The sequence below is a fragment of the Notothenia rossii genome, assembly GCF_949606895.1.
Source record: "Notothenia rossii genome assembly, chromosome: 9".
In the NCBI taxonomy this organism is placed as follows: domain Eukaryota; kingdom Metazoa; phylum Chordata; class Actinopteri; order Perciformes; family Nototheniidae; genus Notothenia; species Notothenia rossii.
The window spans coordinates 69310349-69328893 of record NC_136907.1 but is presented as its reverse complement, the minus strand read 5'-3'; the positions used below and the strand labels follow the sequence as shown (position 1 = coordinate 69328893).

General features: G+C 39.3%; 1 protein-coding gene across 2 annotated transcripts in view; it reads right to left on the bottom strand.

Annotated features, from left to right (window-relative positions):
* Nucleotides 1-14953, bottom strand: part of LOC307018996 (MAM and LDL-receptor class A domain-containing protein 1) — a 32137-nt gene extending 17184 nt beyond the window's left edge. Inside the window, exons 1-22 of one of the 2 annotated variants that reach the window (XM_079649586.1) lie at nucleotides 14797-14953; nucleotides 14238-14366; nucleotides 13424-13499; nucleotides 13039-13170; nucleotides 12826-12925; nucleotides 12477-12645; nucleotides 11071-11284; nucleotides 10198-10329; nucleotides 9875-9999; nucleotides 8772-9009; nucleotides 7977-8236; nucleotides 7555-7645; nucleotides 7332-7472; nucleotides 6448-6579; nucleotides 4275-4408; nucleotides 4016-4187; nucleotides 3601-3720; nucleotides 2574-2728; nucleotides 2391-2489; nucleotides 2170-2260; nucleotides 1957-2076; nucleotides 69-171 (exon numbers count right to left, since the gene is read on the bottom strand). In XM_079649586.1, coding sequence (XP_079505712.1) covers nucleotides 69-171; nucleotides 1957-2076; nucleotides 2170-2260; nucleotides 2391-2489; nucleotides 2574-2728; nucleotides 3601-3720; nucleotides 4016-4187; nucleotides 4275-4408; nucleotides 6448-6579; nucleotides 7332-7472; nucleotides 7555-7645; nucleotides 7977-8236; nucleotides 8772-9009; nucleotides 9875-9999; nucleotides 10198-10329; nucleotides 11071-11284; nucleotides 12477-12645; nucleotides 12826-12925; nucleotides 13039-13170; nucleotides 13424-13445 — 2750 coding nt within the window. In that variant the 5' untranslated portion in view covers nucleotides 13446-13499; nucleotides 14238-14366; nucleotides 14797-14953. The remainder of the gene's footprint in view (nucleotides 1-68; nucleotides 172-1956; nucleotides 2077-2169; nucleotides 2261-2390; nucleotides 2490-2573; nucleotides 2729-3600; nucleotides 3721-4015; nucleotides 4188-4274; nucleotides 4409-6447; nucleotides 6580-7331; nucleotides 7473-7554; nucleotides 7646-7976; nucleotides 8237-8771; nucleotides 9010-9874; nucleotides 10000-10197; nucleotides 10330-11070; nucleotides 11285-12476; nucleotides 12646-12825; nucleotides 12926-13038; nucleotides 13171-13423; nucleotides 13500-14237; nucleotides 14367-14796) is intronic. The other variant, XM_079649585.1, reaches the window with a different exon arrangement.
* Nucleotides 14954-18545: the final 3592 nt, after the last annotated feature.

The following is an 18545-nucleotide window of genomic DNA, read 5'->3' as shown; positions in this document are numbered from 1 at the left end:
AGCAGATGCACAACCATTAAATCTGCATCAGACAACAGTGTATAAACGTAAGGCAGCACTAGACTCACCAGAAGCGAACACATATCTCTGTAGCTGAAAGAAACTCAGGTGTGAGCAGCTGAGCTACCTCAGCCTGTGTAGAGTTGGATGTCATCCCAGTCATGTAGAAACCTAACACAAAGAGAGAGGTCAAGTATCTACATTGTACAAATAGTAAGACATCAAAATGGGATTATGAAACAGTTCTAGCTAATTTGAATCTAACTATCAAAGGTCTTTCACACTTCATATCCACAAAGTCTGAGTTGCTGTCAGCTAAATGCTACATTGAAGTTATCGGACATTCCTAAGTTCATCGTCTTATTTTAGAGTTTTAGCATGCTAGCATTTGAACAAGGCTAGAGGAAAGTCGTTCCAAAGCGACTTACAATTACCGATTACAGGGACATTCTCCCTGGAGTAACTAAGGGCTAAGTGCCTTACTCAAGGGCACACTAGTGGTGGTGTTCCTAGCGGGATTTGAACTCACAACCTTTTAACTGTTGTGTAAATATTTCACTTTGGACGAGACGCAATAAAACAACATTGCCATCTAAAGAGCTAGCATCTTACGTTGCAATTTATACTAGTCTTTTTTTAGGTTTAGTTAAAATAATTAAAATACCAGAAGTAGTTTTTTCCTCTGGTTTCCTTTTTATGTTAATCATCTTTCTATCACTCAAAGTTATATTTAAACTGATTCCCAGATTTGGAACAGTCGCTCAAACAGATAACAACTTCATAATATTGTCTGATTTACTTTTAATTAACCAAGCATTAAAACCATCATCTAGATCAGTGGTTCCCAACCTGGGGGACCCGGGGGGCCAAAGATCGCAGGGGGGGCGCCAGGCCTCAGATGATTTGAGGCCAAATATCATATTTAGACTTTTTGTTTTACATATAATTGGCAATACATGATTGTCACTAAAAGCCTTGTCTCTACATTACAATAAAATATAAAAAATAATTGATTAATTAATTTGAATACAAATTCAAGTTAGTAGCTATTAAAGGCATAAAAAGACAGAAATGTATAATTCTTTCTTTAATAGAAATGTTTCTTCTGCCCGTAAATTGTCCAAACCAGGCTTTTCTGGTTAAGCGCATATTTAAAACATAGTCATTGTCCATGCCGGTTTCAGATTATTTGTCACAGTTGCTCCGATCAGATCGGTCTCCTCCATTTTGTAGATTATTTACGACTTTTGAATCCACATAAACACATCGGCAAAATCCGGCTTACTTTGAGCATGTGTTTTAAACAGTTTAATCCCTTTGGGAAATGGTTCCACTTCCGCGCCGTCCTTTAATTTCTTCATACAGCGGGAATCCAAATGAAATAATCCTGAGTCCAATAAACATCAAAGTCACTCCAATGGTGCTCCTTAATTACGCTTTCATCCTCCTTTAACAAAATACTTCACATTCATCCAGTTTGGGACAGTAGTTTTAGCATTTTTGAAACTTTAATTACCGCTGTTGCGCCCCCCCGCTTGTGTGTGTGTGTGGGGGGGGGGGAATCAACTTCCAACAGGAGTCATTTGGGGGGGCTCTTGGGAAAAAAGGTTGGGAACCCCTGATAGATCACATGTGTCAAACTCAAGGCCCGGGGGCCAAATCAGCCCCTTGGCGGATTTAATTTCGGCACGCAGGATAATTTTAAATTACTATTAGATCTGGCCCGCCGGTATATTGCACGCACACCTTCACTCAATCCTGAGGATTTCCTCAGGTTGAATATGTGCAATGAATTCATTTCAATAAGTTTTGCAATACACATTGAACCAGTCAGGCCCTCGACTAGTACCGATTTTTTAAATTTTGGCCCACTGTGTATTTGAGTTTGAAACCCCTGATCTAGATGATTGCACTGCTCTTAAATCGCATAATTTGGGCATGAAGATTGCTACTCACCATTTTCAGTTCCATAGGTGTGATCCACATGATTTTTTGTTCCTATTTCGCGAATCCATCGACCCTTATGTCCGACATCGTTCTCAAAGTCACACCAATTTGAATCAAAGCCGCATAAATCTGAAAGGGGGAAATAAGTTATAATGTATATAATCTATATGTTTGTTTTTCATTGCTGTGAAAATTAAGCAATGGCAGCTTCTGTTTACACACTCTGATTACTGCAGGCCCCCTCCCTCACTGTAATGTCATCAATGGCAATGAATCCTTGGCTGTTGGTGTTTCTATGGCCTCTGAACATCACCTGTAGATGAAGGAGAAAAACGTACGGCATTTAACAAAAACTATAATTTTCGCAAATATTGATATCAGCATAAAAACATATAAAAATGCAAAACATGCGAGCAAGGATATGTGGTTGAGTTCAATTTTACCCTTTTTGTATTGTTCATGTCGACTGTTACTTGTGCGTTAATCCACTCTGAGTTCTGGGTTCCTCGACGAGTCCAGGCTAACAGTTTAGAAGAAGATTTCTAAAACAAAGCAAACTATTATTCCTTTGAATGTATCAATAACTGTAACAGACGGTTTAAGGAAGCTCTAACTATGGTACATACCGTCTCAACCAGCAGGTCCAGGGTGGATACTGAAGGCCCGAGCATGAAGAACCAGAATCCAACACAGAAACGTGATGAAAAATCAACGACAGGAACAGAGACGTCTGCCCTCTCCCCGTTCTTAGATCCAGATCCATTCAGCAGTAAGAAGAAGCCTTGGTGGAGAATAAAACACAGAGAGGACTGCCAGACTGTGAGGAAACACTGAATACTGCAGCATTGTGCTACATCAGAGTATTCTGTCCATTCTATGATTGACAAGGCAGTGCAGCTGTTCCAATTAATAGTTTTGTAATCAACCAAAAATGTGCCATTAGAAATAAATCCATTATTGGATTTCAAAGGTAAGGCGCTTTTCTTCTTCGACTTTAATACAAATGTGTAGTTGATGTTTGTAGCAGTTTTTCCTCTGTGTCTGTTGAATTGATGATTTCTATGCCTGTATTAGATTTTGGTTTTATTTCCGAAAAGCCTAACCAGGAACAATGTCTGCAAATAGCCTACGACTAGAAGACTAAACTACATCAGTTGCAACTCATTTAAGTCTTACAATACCCAACATGTTTTGCTTGAATCAAATAAACTCTAGACTACTATACTACTACTCTAGAAATGATCAAATGAAAAATAGCAGTAAAACAAACATAAATCTGAATTATGTGCCAAATCTAGGATAATAAAGGGTTAATGTTTAGGGTTGAAACTATCTGAAATATCGATGTTGATTTCAATATTTAATCATTAAATCATTAAGTCCATTAAAAGTCTACAAATCCTCAAATCTGATTTGTTTTTGCTTTAAAAAAAAGAAAGTTAATCATGTTGATTTATATCTTGGGGATGTTTCTCTACAGTCACAGTATATCTTCTTTGGACAAAAACACTGCGTTATCCAACACAAACAGTGCAATGTTTCACAGACAACTGATCCTGGTTACAGCTCCTCTTTGGTTACATATCTTTTCAGGTATAGTTCAGTTCCTTTGTTCTTTACAACTTTGGTGATTATTTTGTCAAAATTCAATACCTTGTTTATTTTCAAGAGTGTGATCATACTGAGGTCCATCCCATGGCTCGTGCGCTTGAAGTCCGTTACTGAGAGTCCAGTTCAGATCATCATTGACCTCCTGGACCCAACTACATAGACCTGTTTCAAAACAATTTTTTTAAATTCTTATTGCTTAAAATACTACATTTGTAATAATAGATAATGAATACAAAATAGAACATTTGCTTGAAAGTACGCAAATATCCGAATGGCCTCAAGTAAAACTCGAAAACTTAAGAAAGATCACATTAACATCTTTAATTACAAAAGCTGAATTAGGCTAGGGTAGCTTAAAGTCTTCAGGTAGATTGTTCAGTTTTTGATTGAATTATTTTGGCCACAAGCCTTAACAACAAAATTAGAAGATTCCCTGTCCCTTGTTTTTCTTGGTAACCTTTTTCAAAAGTGCAGTCCATGGCGGAGGCAGGAGCAGTGGTTGTCGTAGTAACAGGGTTTGGAGTGGTGGTCGGTAAAATATCATCACAAAACTGTCCTCTGATGATGTGGATATCGTCCAGGGAGAAGCTCCCGGAAACTGATTTGGGACAGCTGGCTTGTAAAATAATCTGTAATGATGAATGACGGTTAGTTCAGAGTTTTTACCTCATGTCACTTTATCAGGGTTCTTTATGAAACAAGACATGTCACATTACTTGGTGAGGCCCTGACGCATTGTAATCCACCCTGTCTTGGTTCCACGTGCGATTTAAAGATCCTCTTGTACTCCACACAGGACGCAGCCCAGCACTCTCATTCACAAACATTGTGAGGTTAATATCTGAGGGCCCTGGAAGCAACAAAATTAATCATCAAAAGATGGAATTTACATTTGATGACAAAAACAATCATTCATATTTGTAGGATAATCAGATGTGTGATAAGGCATGCACATCAGAGCGCCAATGCAAAACCAGAAGCCCTCTTGTACCGCGTTCTCTGATTCTTGGATCTTTGTTGTTACTCATCAAACCATCCTACGTTTTTGGATATACATTTAGTCAAACATCACCTATCATGCTATTTTTAGGCAATAGCATCTCAGATATATAAAAATATATAAAAAACATGTCTATGAAGTGTTTTGCTCAAAATACCAAACAGATCACCCATTCTAGCCGTGCCTCATATCCCTCTATTTCTACTGCGGTGATGAAACGCCATATCATGGATGATCAAGGATTATTTCTGAAACAGTATGGAGCTCAAAGGCTTTCTCTCTTGCCTGTTATACCACAAGGTGAGTTCCTTTTTATTTCCTGCTTCTTCACACACATGCTCTCCAGCACAGGTTATCTGAGTGTTAGCGATGCTAATGTGAACACTGACCATATTACGTCCAAAATAGTCGGGCATTGTTTCTGATAGAAACTTTCTGATAGTGCTGTGGGTCCACATTTCAGATATTACGTCATATCGGACGCAAATCTGGATCTGCTCCGTTGTACAGCCGTTTTTAGAGATGTGGGTACAGAGGAAAAGAGAGAGGGTTTTATTTTCTGACGTTGCGTGAGTTCCCTGACACAAAAAAGTGCATTTTGCATGATAGGTCCCCTTTAAGTTCAATGCACAATGGAAGTAAACAGTAGTGGCTAGATGAAGAATTGCATTGATTGAAACTGCAAACTTTTCTCTATCCTCTCTCTCTAACCTAGAGATTTTAACATGCTTACTGAAGCTTTCATGTATCTCACTTAAAGTGGACCTATCATGCTATATTTATATATTGTAGGGCCATACCTATATAAAGTATATAAATATAGTTTTTTTTTCAAAATACCAAAACAGATCCTGCATTTTAGCCATGCCTCATTTCGCTCTATTTGCTGTTTTCCAGCCCTGTTGTTGCAGGGGCTGATTCTGTGAGCTGCAGCTGACCACGCCCCCCTGCAGGAGAGGGGAACGTGCTCTGAGATCAGCTGCTGGGCTGTCAGAAGAGGGGGAGAAAAAGAGATCTCCGTCCTCCGTGTTTTATTCTTATATGATTATATAGAGTCGTTATTCATTTGTTTTAAAGCTCAATAAATAACAAAGAAGATCTTTGACCGGCACTTTTCAAATTTTGTTCGGAAGATTTAAACTTTAACGGAAATGTTGACCGGCAAAAAAAAAAGCAAAGAACGGAAACTGCCGCACGGTCCCCTCGTCCCTTGGAATAGGCGGAGAGGTGGGTGTTTGTCATCTGCTGGTGGACTACCGGAGAGAATTACAGCGAGGGAGGGATTGCATTGAATTACAGCAGCGGGAGCAAACACTTGCCTCGGGGAGGGAGAAAAAGAGCCACAGTGGAGAATAAACAGAAGGGCAACCATGGCAACCATGCGCCGGAAGTCTTCTTCGCTGCTTTTGTGGCAGACTACAGCGCCACTTACAGGCCTGGCATATGTACTACAGCGTCTCCAGCGCTTTCGAGCGGCAATGGCCGGCCGTGGCCCAAGCCCACATTCCCCTGATAGGTGGAGAGTTGGCCTATATAGGCGGAGCTCCTCGTTCCCGACGTCAGAGAATTTTAAAATCTGTATCAGTCTGTATCAGATCCGTTGCAGCCCCTTTTTAAAAGATTTGGGTATGGAGGAAAATAGAGAGGGTTGTGTTTTCTGACACTTGGTGAGTTCCCTGACACACTGGGGACACATATTCATGTATAAAAGACGTACAAAAGTTCATTTTGCATGATAGGTCCCCTTTCAGGTCAAATCAATTCAGCTCATTTTTTATACAGGGGTTAAATCCATGCTTGTAGCTGCTTATGGTCCCCTCTTTCTCCATACTTACTGTTATGTCAAATTATAAAAAAGTTTAAATAAAGAATGAAAAGACTGTTCTTACCAGATGAAAGCCAACCGCCGACATAGTGCCAGATCTCCAGGCAAGCTCGGTCTACTCCCTCCATCGTCTCACTCTCCAGTTGGGCAGTTTCTCCTTTCGTAAAGTCAGACGGCTGGAAGAATGCAAAGTGACCTGTAGAGGGTTCAAAGCAACATAAACAATCCAGAAGAATCATTTCCAACAGTGTCCTGCACATAGGTTGTTGCATGATTCACATTTCTAGAAGGTTCATTTGTCACCTGAAGTCTGAGTGGCGGCTTAAAGTTTGAGAGCATAAAGGCAGTCGCTTGGCCCACTATATTCCCGAATGGTCTTTAGATTTCACCCCTGGGACCTATTTACCAAATGGCGAGTTTTCCGCAGATGTTTCCTCCTATACAACAGAAGTCGGACCTGGCAAGTATTTCCAGAGGGAGATTATCTCCGCCACCCCCCCCCTGCATAAACCACCTCCATTGGACTCCTTTGTTTACTTCCTTACCATATTGACATCACTGTCTTACATTCCTGCTTCTATTGGCTAGCCCTTTAACACATTTTACATGACAGGCTGAGGGGCGGGACATAATAGCGGTGGACCAATCACAACAGAGCCATCCAGCTAACCAATCAGAGCAGACTGGGCTCTGGTTTCAGACAAAGGGTGAAAAGAGGTGCTGCAGAACAGACAGTATGAGAAAAATAAAGCACTTTTTAAACATTACATGTCACAGTAGAGGCACAAAATACAAATATGAAAACTGAAAATTAGCACAACAGAACCCCTTTAAGTCGGTAGTATAAATTAGTCAGGTGCATGCATGAACATTTTAGGTAACTTCCTCCCACTCATATTGTTTCTATAATAATCATGCAGCTAGTTGAATTTGTTTATTTTTTCTTACCTAAAGCAGAATTTGTGGAGTGGTCCTTTTTTGGAATAAGGCTACGAACGCTGTCACCTGAGAGCCAGTCCCAGTCCAAACCGGACTCTGTAGGACGATTATTCACCCAACCACAGAAGTCCATTTCAAAGTCACAAAATCCTGCGAGGGATAACACATATAGTTTGCAACATACGTGCAATATGAAAAAAACTAACTCAAATCCACACAACAGGTCACTAACCTGCTGCGGGACAGGCACCGTTCAGAACTATGAGGTCGTCAATGGCGATATCTCTCCTCGGTTCAACCCCAACCACAGCTTCAAAAACCACCTGTCACTCAGACACGATGCATTTTAATTTGTTAAACAACCTGTTTAATTTCCACATGGCTTTGTATTTAACATAGGAACAGTATGACTGAGAGAGTGCAGGCTTCAGGAAAAGCTGAGCTCAATTAAATAATCGACACTTATTGTTTTCATGTGAGACAAAGTTACAGAAGGCAGGCGAAAAAGGTATAAATGTACGTGCATGAGTGTGGAAACTGAATAATATATATTTATAAAATAATTTAAAGAATGTTGTAAGATGCTTTTTTGCCCTGATTTAGCAATAGTTTATTTACCAGTCTTTACCTGATATATAACACACTACCAAGTACCTGATACGTTGCACCAGAACTGAGTGTCACTCGTCCGTGTCGCCAGTGTTTTCCCTGATCTCCATTTCTGCTCCAGAGCTCTTCAATGTTTCCGTCAGCAGTTTGAAGGAGAACACGGAGATCCCCCACTCCACTTCCCTCCATGTAATACCAGAACATTAGGCATTCCCCGTCAGCAGGGGTGGGCTCCATCACTGCAGTCATCACAGCAACTCTGGACCCAGCAGGCTGGCTCCACAGCTGGGCACTCAGGTAATAACCTGCACAGTAAGGGCGGAGTTATGCACACGCTGATTCATTTATTTGTATATGCATGTACGTTTGAGCCTGGGATCACACAAAAGTAATGCACAATGACTTCAAATCATCATCAACAGATATTGCAATTACAAACAAGATCAGTCTGTAATGAGGAAATTGTCCTTTTTATGATCAGATATCAAACCTTTTTCCAATAAATTAGTTAATAATATAAAAAACAAAATCTACTAGTCATAGTCCATTTCATCAGTCCTTCCCCTTTGATATTACATCTGAGTAAAAATAAATAAATTCCCTAATGTACCAGTTTTTGATTTGTGTTTATTGCATCTCTTTTTCAGGTTTCAATCTTTAAGCAGAATTGAGACTGGGGACAATGAATGTAAAGTCGACCCTATCCCCATCCTTCATAGATTCTTTGTTTGGAGGAAACTCTGAGCAAACATCCAATGACATTAACACTACTAATACGACACTTCTCTTGTTGAAAAGATAGTCAGCTGAGCATACAGTATATCACAGTGAGATGCAAACCTTGTTCCGTCCCCAGAGTGTGATCTGTGGCTGGGCCTGAGACGTTGGCAGGCTTTGACCCCCCCATGGAGCGGCTCCAGCTGGAGTTTGCAGAGGGCCGAGGCAGCATGCCGCACAGCGAGCCCTGGAAGGTGCACTCTCTCTCAGCCGGACACGAGCCGGTCTCACTGCTGTACACCTTCAGGTCATCAATGGCTATGCTGCCTTGGGTACCTCCCACCACAGCTTCTATAATAAACTGAAGGACATACATTTATTGAGGGGATTTCACCATAACAAAGGGTTTAAAGGTAGGGTATGTAAGTTTGAGAAACCGGCTCGAGATCGCTAGAATTTGAAAATACAAGACCGGAGAAAATCTGCCACTTCCATATAGAGCCTCTCCTCCAACACACACGAATCGGGATGTTAAGAGCATTCCATGGAATATAACAAAAAGTTTATCTCGAACCAGTTTCTCAAACTTAAATACCCTACCTTTAAATTACTTATTTACCTTTTTACAAATGGGTTAGAACAGCGGTTCCCAACCTGTGGCATTGCAAGTGGGCCGCCAAATAATTTGAAAAACATTATGATTTCTTTGGAAACGATCTTTTTTAATTTGAACCTCCTTTCCTTTCTCGATCCTCCTTAGCAACGGTCATTACAGTCCTTGACAGCGGTCTGATCTACTGGATTAACAACGTGTCACATGTTCTGAATTGACCAATCAGAGCTTTATTTAGCCTCCATATTATTTATGATTGAATGTGGGCCGGAATTATTTTTAGATTCTTAAGTGGGCCCTGAGTTAAAAAAGGTTGGGAACTGCTGGGTTGGAAAGTTAATGAGACACCAAACCAAATTGAAGCTTGACATTCAATAAGAAGAAAAATATATATTTGTTATATGAAACAGTGAGACAGTAATACAAATAAGAGGCTTGTGTTTTAAAATAGGAAAATGTATTTGCACGGGTTTATACTGAATATTGGAAATTCTCCAACATGTCTTAAAACAGCTCTTTAGAGTAAATACAATTTCATTCTGATTAATTCTCTAAAATATATATATATATATTATATCAGCAGATGAACATATATCAGAAATAATAATTGTACCTGTATTGGTTTGCCACTGTCGAAGGTAAGATCAGCGAATCTCCATTTGTTTCCCTGGGTGCCACTTCTCATCCATACAACCGTCTCCTCTTCACCAGCACGCTTTGTAATAAACTTCAATGAACCTGATGACAACAAAAGATCAACTAAGCTGGTGCATTTGTAGGATGCATGTGAATTATTAAGAGAAAAGGCAAAAGATGGTTAAAAATGAGCTGAATGCTGTGGATCTTGGGATGTAGCTTTTGACCTCTGGATTTAGATTAGTTTAATTCAATATTATTTATTCAAAAAATGTGTTAAAAAGACAGTGAGGCACGTACCAATGCTGTTGCCAAATATGTGGTACAAGAAGCTCACACATGTCGCGGGACCTTCAGGTCGAGGGAAGCTGATGAGTCTGGCTGCTGATGAGATGTTCAGGTTGTGTTTAGCAGATATGAGCATGAAGTAGCCTGAGAAAGAAGACATGAAAAAGAGAAAAAAACATGTTACACGTTAAAGAGTAGGAAATATCCTAAGCAGACGGAATATAAAAAGTTTCTATCTGAATTACCAGATAATAATACACTTTATGGACAGTTCAGGACTTTAATGCAGTTGTGTTGTTGTATTATTTGCCATTTGATTTTGGTTAACGGGCACACTCTTTGTCCCTTTTTTAATCCTGTATTATATTTATTTATTATGGATAGGTAGTACCAAGTATCATAATGTGTTAATTAATATGTTAATAGTTTGATGTTAGGTTACAAGATTAAGGTGTTTTTATTACATAAAATACGATCTGAGCTAAATATGTTTTGCAGAATGAAACCCTAAAGATTTCCACTTAAAGCTCTTCTTGTTAATGTACGTGTCGTTATCTCTTGATGAATTTGCACAAATTCTAAGCTGTAAGTCCATTTAAACAGAAACAAGCAATGTCCCTGAACCCCTGGTCAAGAAAAGCTCCAGGTCCACTGCAATTAAACTTCAGTAATTTAACTTTAAGCATCACTAATGTGCATTATAAACTCAAATGAAACCAACACCTGCACTATTGCACGATCCTTGTAGAGTTTATATAAGATAAGATAATATGTACTTTATTGATCCCAAATTGATTTGGTTCATTTATTTGGTTCATTTCACTAAAACAAGTCACAAGTCATTTTTAAAACAGAAGGATTGCATACCGCCAGGAGAGCACTCACCCTTCCCAGTTAGTTTACTATGTGCCCCTTTTTCCCGTCTCCACAGAAGGCTGGCAGTGTGGTCGTGGTACCAGGAGCAGGTGTCCTCTTCAAAATCACATGAGAGTTGGTGTGATCCTGGAGGGACGTCTCCCTCTGCACAGTTCTCAAACATGACATCGTCCAACATAACGTCTATGGCTACCGTAAATGGAGGATTGAAGGAAAACTCCAACTGTGTAAAGAAAAATGTTTTGCTCTACATTCATTCTGAAACTCAACAATTCAGCTGATTTTGGGAGAGGCAGATTGCTAAAATTACCAAGATTAAATAATAAATTCCTCAGAACAAAAAAACTGTTAGAATCTTCTGAACAGTACAAAGCACTGAAACTATTTGATTTCTTTGTACATTCCGGCCCACGTTAGCTTTGTCTGTATGGCAACACAAATGTATTGTGTAAGATGTACCAGAGATTACAGGACGCCAAATAAAATAATTAAACCATTAGGTGCATTTTTATTGATCCACCAGGTGACAAAACAGGAAACTGTTTACACAATAAAGTTTATAGGTACAATAAAGTTAATGATTTGGAGAGCTACACCATGAATATGAATTAAATTAAATCTATACACTGATAGAATTTAAAGGTAGGGTAGTTAAGAATGGAGAAACCAGCTCGAGTGCGCTAGAATTTGAAAGTACGCAGCCGGAAAGAATCTGCCCCTTCCTTCAGACTTCCTCACAGAGCCCCTCTTCCAACACACACGAACGCGCACATGACCAATGAGGGCACGAGATAAGTTTGTGCACAGATGGAAGTGCTTTTTACAGCGCCACGGCTTCCACAGATGAAATTTTTTAGGTATTTATTGTCAAAGCATTTAATGTATTCATTGCTATCGGGATGTTAGAGCATTCCATGGAATATAACAAAAAGTATTTCCGAAGTGAATTAGCTACCCCACCTTTAAGTACATTAGTAAAGCTAAACTACTAAAGGTCCCATGAGAGATCCTCCCTTTGTAACTTTGATTGTTTTCCATGGCTTACTTTATATTTGGCAGACAAACATGCAGAAAGTTGTGTTACTACAGTTCCCATAATGCTTTGAGGATATGTGGGGATAACATATCATGTTGCATTTGATGCAGGAACGTGTGTAGGCCCTATTATTTTAGGACTGTATTTGTTTGCATTTTGGCAAATAAGCACAATTAAATTATACAGAATTAGTTACTTGAAATTCCTATTTGCAAAGTACTCATGGATGTGTGGACGACTATATTATGTGATGATCCTCAGGCAAGTTCTGCATGAGTAAGAAGCTTCTTGGTTTCTATGATTTCTTAGCAGATTTATGGACAGTTTGAGATGATAATATCTATTATTAGTCTAAAAACAAACAGTATATTTGACTAACCTTGTATCCTCCTGGCTGATTACCGATGAAAGCTGTAGCCTTCTCCCAACCGTCTGTCTTACTTTTAGTGCTGTGCAGCAACTCTGTCGTAGAGGGGCGTCGGATCATGTTGAGGTTAAGGGATGAGGATGATGATGATGATGAGTTATTGTAAAGGTAGTACCAAAAGCTGTAAAACAATGACAGTCAAATAAAAAACCTGGCACCAGCTAGCACATGCTAAATGACAAATTCAATATAAATTGGCATGATATAGTTGAAATGCATTGTCATCTAAAAACATATCCTTTTGTAGAACACATATGACACATGACATGTTCAAATAAGGGGAAATGTATTGTTTTAGTACCTGATCTGGCATCCCAGAGCTGCCAGGTTGTCAACAAAGTATTCCAAATAGGCCGTAGACATAATTGGGTGTTCTTCGCCAGCTACATGCATGACATGTCCTGAATCCAACCGACAAACAATAATAAGAACATCAACAATCATGCTATCTAATTACATTTTTATCCCACAAAGTAATAAAACAAATGACAAACGCAAGTAGTTTAAGAATTACCAGAGGCATTTCCTGTGCTGTGGTCCAGTCCAGGTACTGAGGTGATGTTTGCCATCTGCCATCTCCAGCGGTAAGAGGCAGTACTTCTGCTGTCTTTCCAACCACAGGAGTGATGCTCAAAGTCACATGACCCTTAACAAGAGAGAAGGGGTAAGATTACACAGCAGGATTTGGAAAAACTTGTCCATGCATTTATCTTCAGACTCGACTACTGTAATGGTGTCTTCACAGGTCTCACTAAAAAAATCTATTAGAAAGCTTCAGCTGATTCAGAACGCCGCTGCTCGAGTCCTCACTAACTTTACACTGGCTTCCTGTGTGTCAAAGAATACCGCTGCTGGTTTATAAAGCACTGAATGGTTTAGGTCCAAAATACATTTCTGACCTCCTGCTAAATTATGAACCATCCAGATCTCTCAGGTCTTCAGGGACGGGTCAGCTTTCTGTCCCCAGAGTCAGAACTAAACATGGAGAAGCAGCGTTCAGTTATTATGCTCCAAATATCTGGAACAAACTCCCAGAAACCTGCAGGTCCGCTGAAACTCTGACTGCTTTTAAATCCAGGCTGAATACTTTTTTTTTTGCCGCTGCTTTTAATTGGTATATTCATATCTCACACTGCACTGTAACTTTTATTCATGTGCCTTTTTTATTCATTTCTTATTATCTTCGCTTTTAAATGCCATTTTATAATACGTTTCTTAATGCTCTTAATGTCTTTCATTTTTGTAAAGCACTTTGAATTGCCTTATGTTGAAAGGTGCTATATAAATAAACTTGCCTAGCCTTGCCTACAAATGGAAAGTATCCAAAGGTTTTGTGAAATAATTCAAAAGCATTCTTGTCCCCAGTATCGTGTTTCTGTTCCGTCTTATTGTATTGCATGTTTGCTTTTTTAGAAGACGAATAAATAACAATACAAATGTTAAACTCTTGCTATTTTTGACGCTATTGATCCCTTAGTGAACGTCACAAGCTTTCTGGCAGTATATATGGTTTAAAAAAACATAAACTCATCATTAACCAAATAGAACATTTTGACAACAAATATATTTGTATGCTGATATTTTTGTATTTTTACTGCAGGTACTACAGGAGTATCTCTACACTGTGATATTACTACCTTTACTTAAGTTAAAGATCTGAGTACTTCTTCGACCACTGGAAAGGGTTAACAAGACTTGAAAAACTCAGCTTACCACAAAACCCTTCGTCTGAGCCATCGTCACAGTCCTTTTTAAAGTTACAGACGAGTCCGGCGGGAACACATTCTCCAGATGAGCAGATGAACTCCCCGTCAGGACAAGATGATACGACCACCAACAATACTGTAAAGAGAGTTTTATTACGAAAAGATACAAATAAAATCATCTCGGGGGGCATGCAAAACACCTTTGACTTTAAACACAAACTTTACACCTCTTTTTTAACAGGCATGCACAATATAATGCACACCAACATTGGCAGGGGGGATGTGGAGAAAATTAAATATAATTATATTTTTGACCAAATATCTTGATTTCGAGATTGTGACAATGTAGTGAAATTGACTGTTTTTGATCAATCAAAGTCAATAAAGTGGTTAAAACAACCATTAGACTGTTATCAAGGCCATCAAAACTCAGACACATATGCAATACTTCAATATATATATATATATATATCTAAGAGGATATCTGGTTTCAAATCACAATATCAAAATATGGCCAAGCCTAAGAATACCTTTAATATATTATGTCCAGCTATGATGACCCTTACCTGACAGCAGAACACATATTAGCTTCATGTCTGGGGAAACAAACCACATGGCAAGAAAATCCAAAGAAAATGAAAGATCCTTAAAGTGTGATCATAACCCCAGCCAACCCTCTGATAAACAGTTTGTGACTGTTTTACTGGAGAGACGCTTTTATACCAACATTTGAGCTGAGGCTGAGAGTCCTTATCGGTCGACCCTTAAGCTTAAAGTCCACAGGGTTGTCAGTAAAGTGTGATACACGTCCGTGGCTCGTCTTTATGACCCTCATTGTGCGTCTCATTCATTTACAATTACCGAGAGGGATGTTACGTATCGTAGATGTTCCATAAAAGTTTGAAGTGTTTTTGTAGGTAAAAATATGAATGTGGGTTTAACTTTGAGTCAGTTTGGATTTTAATCTAAAAAAAACACACACACAGGAAAATTCAAACATCTAGCACTTCATGTAATTTATATTACTACCTTTACTTAAGTTAAAGATCTGAGTACTTCTTCGACCACTGGAAAGGTTTAACAAGCGTTGAAAAACTCTTGGTCTGAGCCATCTTCACAGTCCTTTTTAAAGTTACAGACGAGTCCGGCAGGAAGACATTCTCCAGATGACATTCTTACACTTCATGTCATTTATGAGTTTTCAATAAAATGAAGACGGTTAAGCTCTCATTGTTCGTTACCCTCACATTACTGGGTCATGTTTGTGATACTGAACTGCTTTAATGGATCTTATCGGATTTTCCAACTGGGAGATACAAATATCTGCATGTTCTAGTGTCAGTGTATGACAGGGCTATTCAACTACACATTCAGTTGGGCCAGATTTTATAACTACAAAATGCAGCTGGGCCAGACATTCAGCGGCCTGTAAAAAGCGGGTAGTGACCAACACATATGAAAAACATGCAATTTTTATTCATTGTTCATCTAACAAAGGTACGTCAAAAAGTGCATAAAAACACAACAAATTAGCATTAATTGAACAGAATCTGAAAAAAAAGCACACAGTTGTAGCATTACATTTGTTTGCTTTAGAAGTGAAATATTTAGGTTAGTTTTTTTGAACCAGGCACATCACAAAGTGCATTTAGTGAATACAATAATAGCAGTCTTAATAAATGTCCTCACATACAAAAAAAACAGCTAAAGAGCTCCAATGCAACACAAAGAGGTAGTACTCTAGCAATACTATTTTTTCACTTTTCAAGTAATAACAAAAAAATCATACGTTTTGGTCACATTTGACCCAGACACATTACAAAGTGCATTTAAATGAATACAGAAAAAACTTTCAAACCCTTCAGTGCACAAACCCATAACAAGGGACACGGGTAACTATATGAATGAATACTACACTACACGTCTACTATAGTAAACTAGGTGCTTACTATCACCTCATTTGTGATTTGTCATCGCTGACTTTCTCAATGGGAGAAGGGACATTTTTAGTTTTTAACAAGAGCAGTGATTTTTGGCTCATAGGATGTCAATGCAATCCTAAGACATTGGTGAAGAGTGCTGTCAGTCAGGGAGCAGTGAGTGCTACTTTTGATTGAGTTCATGTGTGAAAAGCTTGATTCACATGTATGTTGATCCAAACATACTGAGCACACAGATCGCTACTTTCTGAACGTTAGGGAACTACAGTTTTTTGACATCACTCCAAAACTTCGCTGGCCCGTTAGTGCGCTGCATGTCAATAAGTTCCAGTGTATATTTCCCCTTGTCGATGCAGGGGACCACTTCCTTTGCTCCGGTTGATACGTCCCCCTCTATTGCAACAGTGAAGGGGTCTCTGGCAAAGCCCATCATCACCTCTGTGGGCAGAGCAAGTCCATAATCGACCGGCAAAGTTCTCTTTCAACCTCGCAATGAAATCTGTCATCACATCCGTGATTTGTGCCGGAGATGTGATGTGTTTGGGGAGCGTCGGAAAATGCAGTATCCGACCCGTGCTCAAGTCGGTCGCGAAAAGGTCCAGCTTGACTTGGATCTGCTCCACAAGATCAATGACCGTTTTGTCTCTGTTTACGCTTCAGAGTTGAGAGAGACATATTTTAGAGTTGCTATCATAGGACCACCGTTACTAGCACCACTTGATGCACTTTCAAAAAACGTGCTGCGTTGTGGTTTGGTGGTTTCTATGCAACACGGAGTGTTGCGTTCATGGTCTTTACTAGTGTAGGAATTTGGCTACGGGAGGCTGGGCCACTCGGGAGTTGGTTCTGGGCCGCATCTGGCCCGCGGGCCGCCAGTTGAATAGGCCTGGTGTATGAGGTCAACACGTATGAGTAGGAGTGTACAGTATGAGTTCAACAAGTATGAGTAGGAGTGTACAGTATGAGTTCAACACGTATGAGTAGGAGTGTACAGTATGAGTTCAACACGTATGAGTAGGAGTGTATGAGTTCAACACGTATGAGTAGGAGTGTATGAGTTCAACACGTATGAGTAGGAGTGTACAGTATGAGTTCAACACGTATGAGTAGGAGTGTACAGTATGAGTTCAACACGTATGAGTAGGAGTGTACAGTATGAGTTCAACACGTATGAGTAGGAGTGTATGAGTTCAACACGTATGAGTAGGAGTGTACAGTATGAGTTCAACACGTATGAGTAGGAGTGTACAGTATGAGTTCAACACGTATGAGTAGGAGTTTACAGTATGAGTTCAACACGTATGAGTAGGAGTGTATGAGTTCAACACGTATGAGTAGGAGTGTATGAGTTCAACACGTATGAGTAGGAGTGTACAGTATGAGTTCAACACGTATGAGTAGGAGTGTACAGTATGAGTTCAACACGTATGAGTAGGAGTTTACAGTATGAGTTCAACACGTATGAGTAGGAGTGTATGAGTTCAACACGTATGAGTAGGAGTGTATGAGTTCAACACGTATGAGTAGGAGTGTACAGTATGAGTTCAACACGTATGAGTAGGAGTGTACAGTATGAGTTCAACACGTATGAGTAGGAGTGTACAGTATGAGTTCAACACGTATGAGTAGGAGTGTATGAGTTCAACACGTATGAGTAGGAGTGTACAGTATGAGTTCAACACGTATGAGTAGGAGTGTATGAGTTCAACACGTATGAGTAGGAGTTTACAGTATGAGTTCAACACGTATGAGTAGGAGTGTATGAGTTCAACACGTATGAGTAGGAGTGTATGAGTTCAACACGTATGAGTAGGAGTGTATGAGTTCAACACGTATGAGTAGGAGTGTATGAGTTCAAAACGTATGAGTAGGAGTGTACAGTATGAGTTCAACACGTATGAGTAGGAGTGTACAGTATGAGTTCAACACGTATGAGTAGGAGTGTACAGTATGAGTTCAACACGTATGAGTAGGAGTTTACAGTATGAGTTCAACACGTATGAGTAGGAGTGTATGAGTTCAACACGTATGAGTAGGAGTGTATGAGTTCAACACGTATGAGTAGGAGTGATGAGGTCCATTATGAGAAGGAGTGTATGAGGTCAAACACTATTCTGCATAACTGAGAGGGAAAGAGCAATTAATTTAAACTGTGTTTATAAGCCATGTAGAAAAGTACTTTAGTAAGCACAGGCTTAAAAACCTCATTAAAAGGACATTGATAAAAACACACTGCCGACTTGAAGGCAATGTATTTCAAATGTAATGTTTTTTTTTTTTTTCTTTTCACCCTTCCACCAAATGTCATGGAAATCAGGCAAGAATATTTTTTTTTACTTGAAAACACAAAACCAAACCAACAACATAATCTCCTT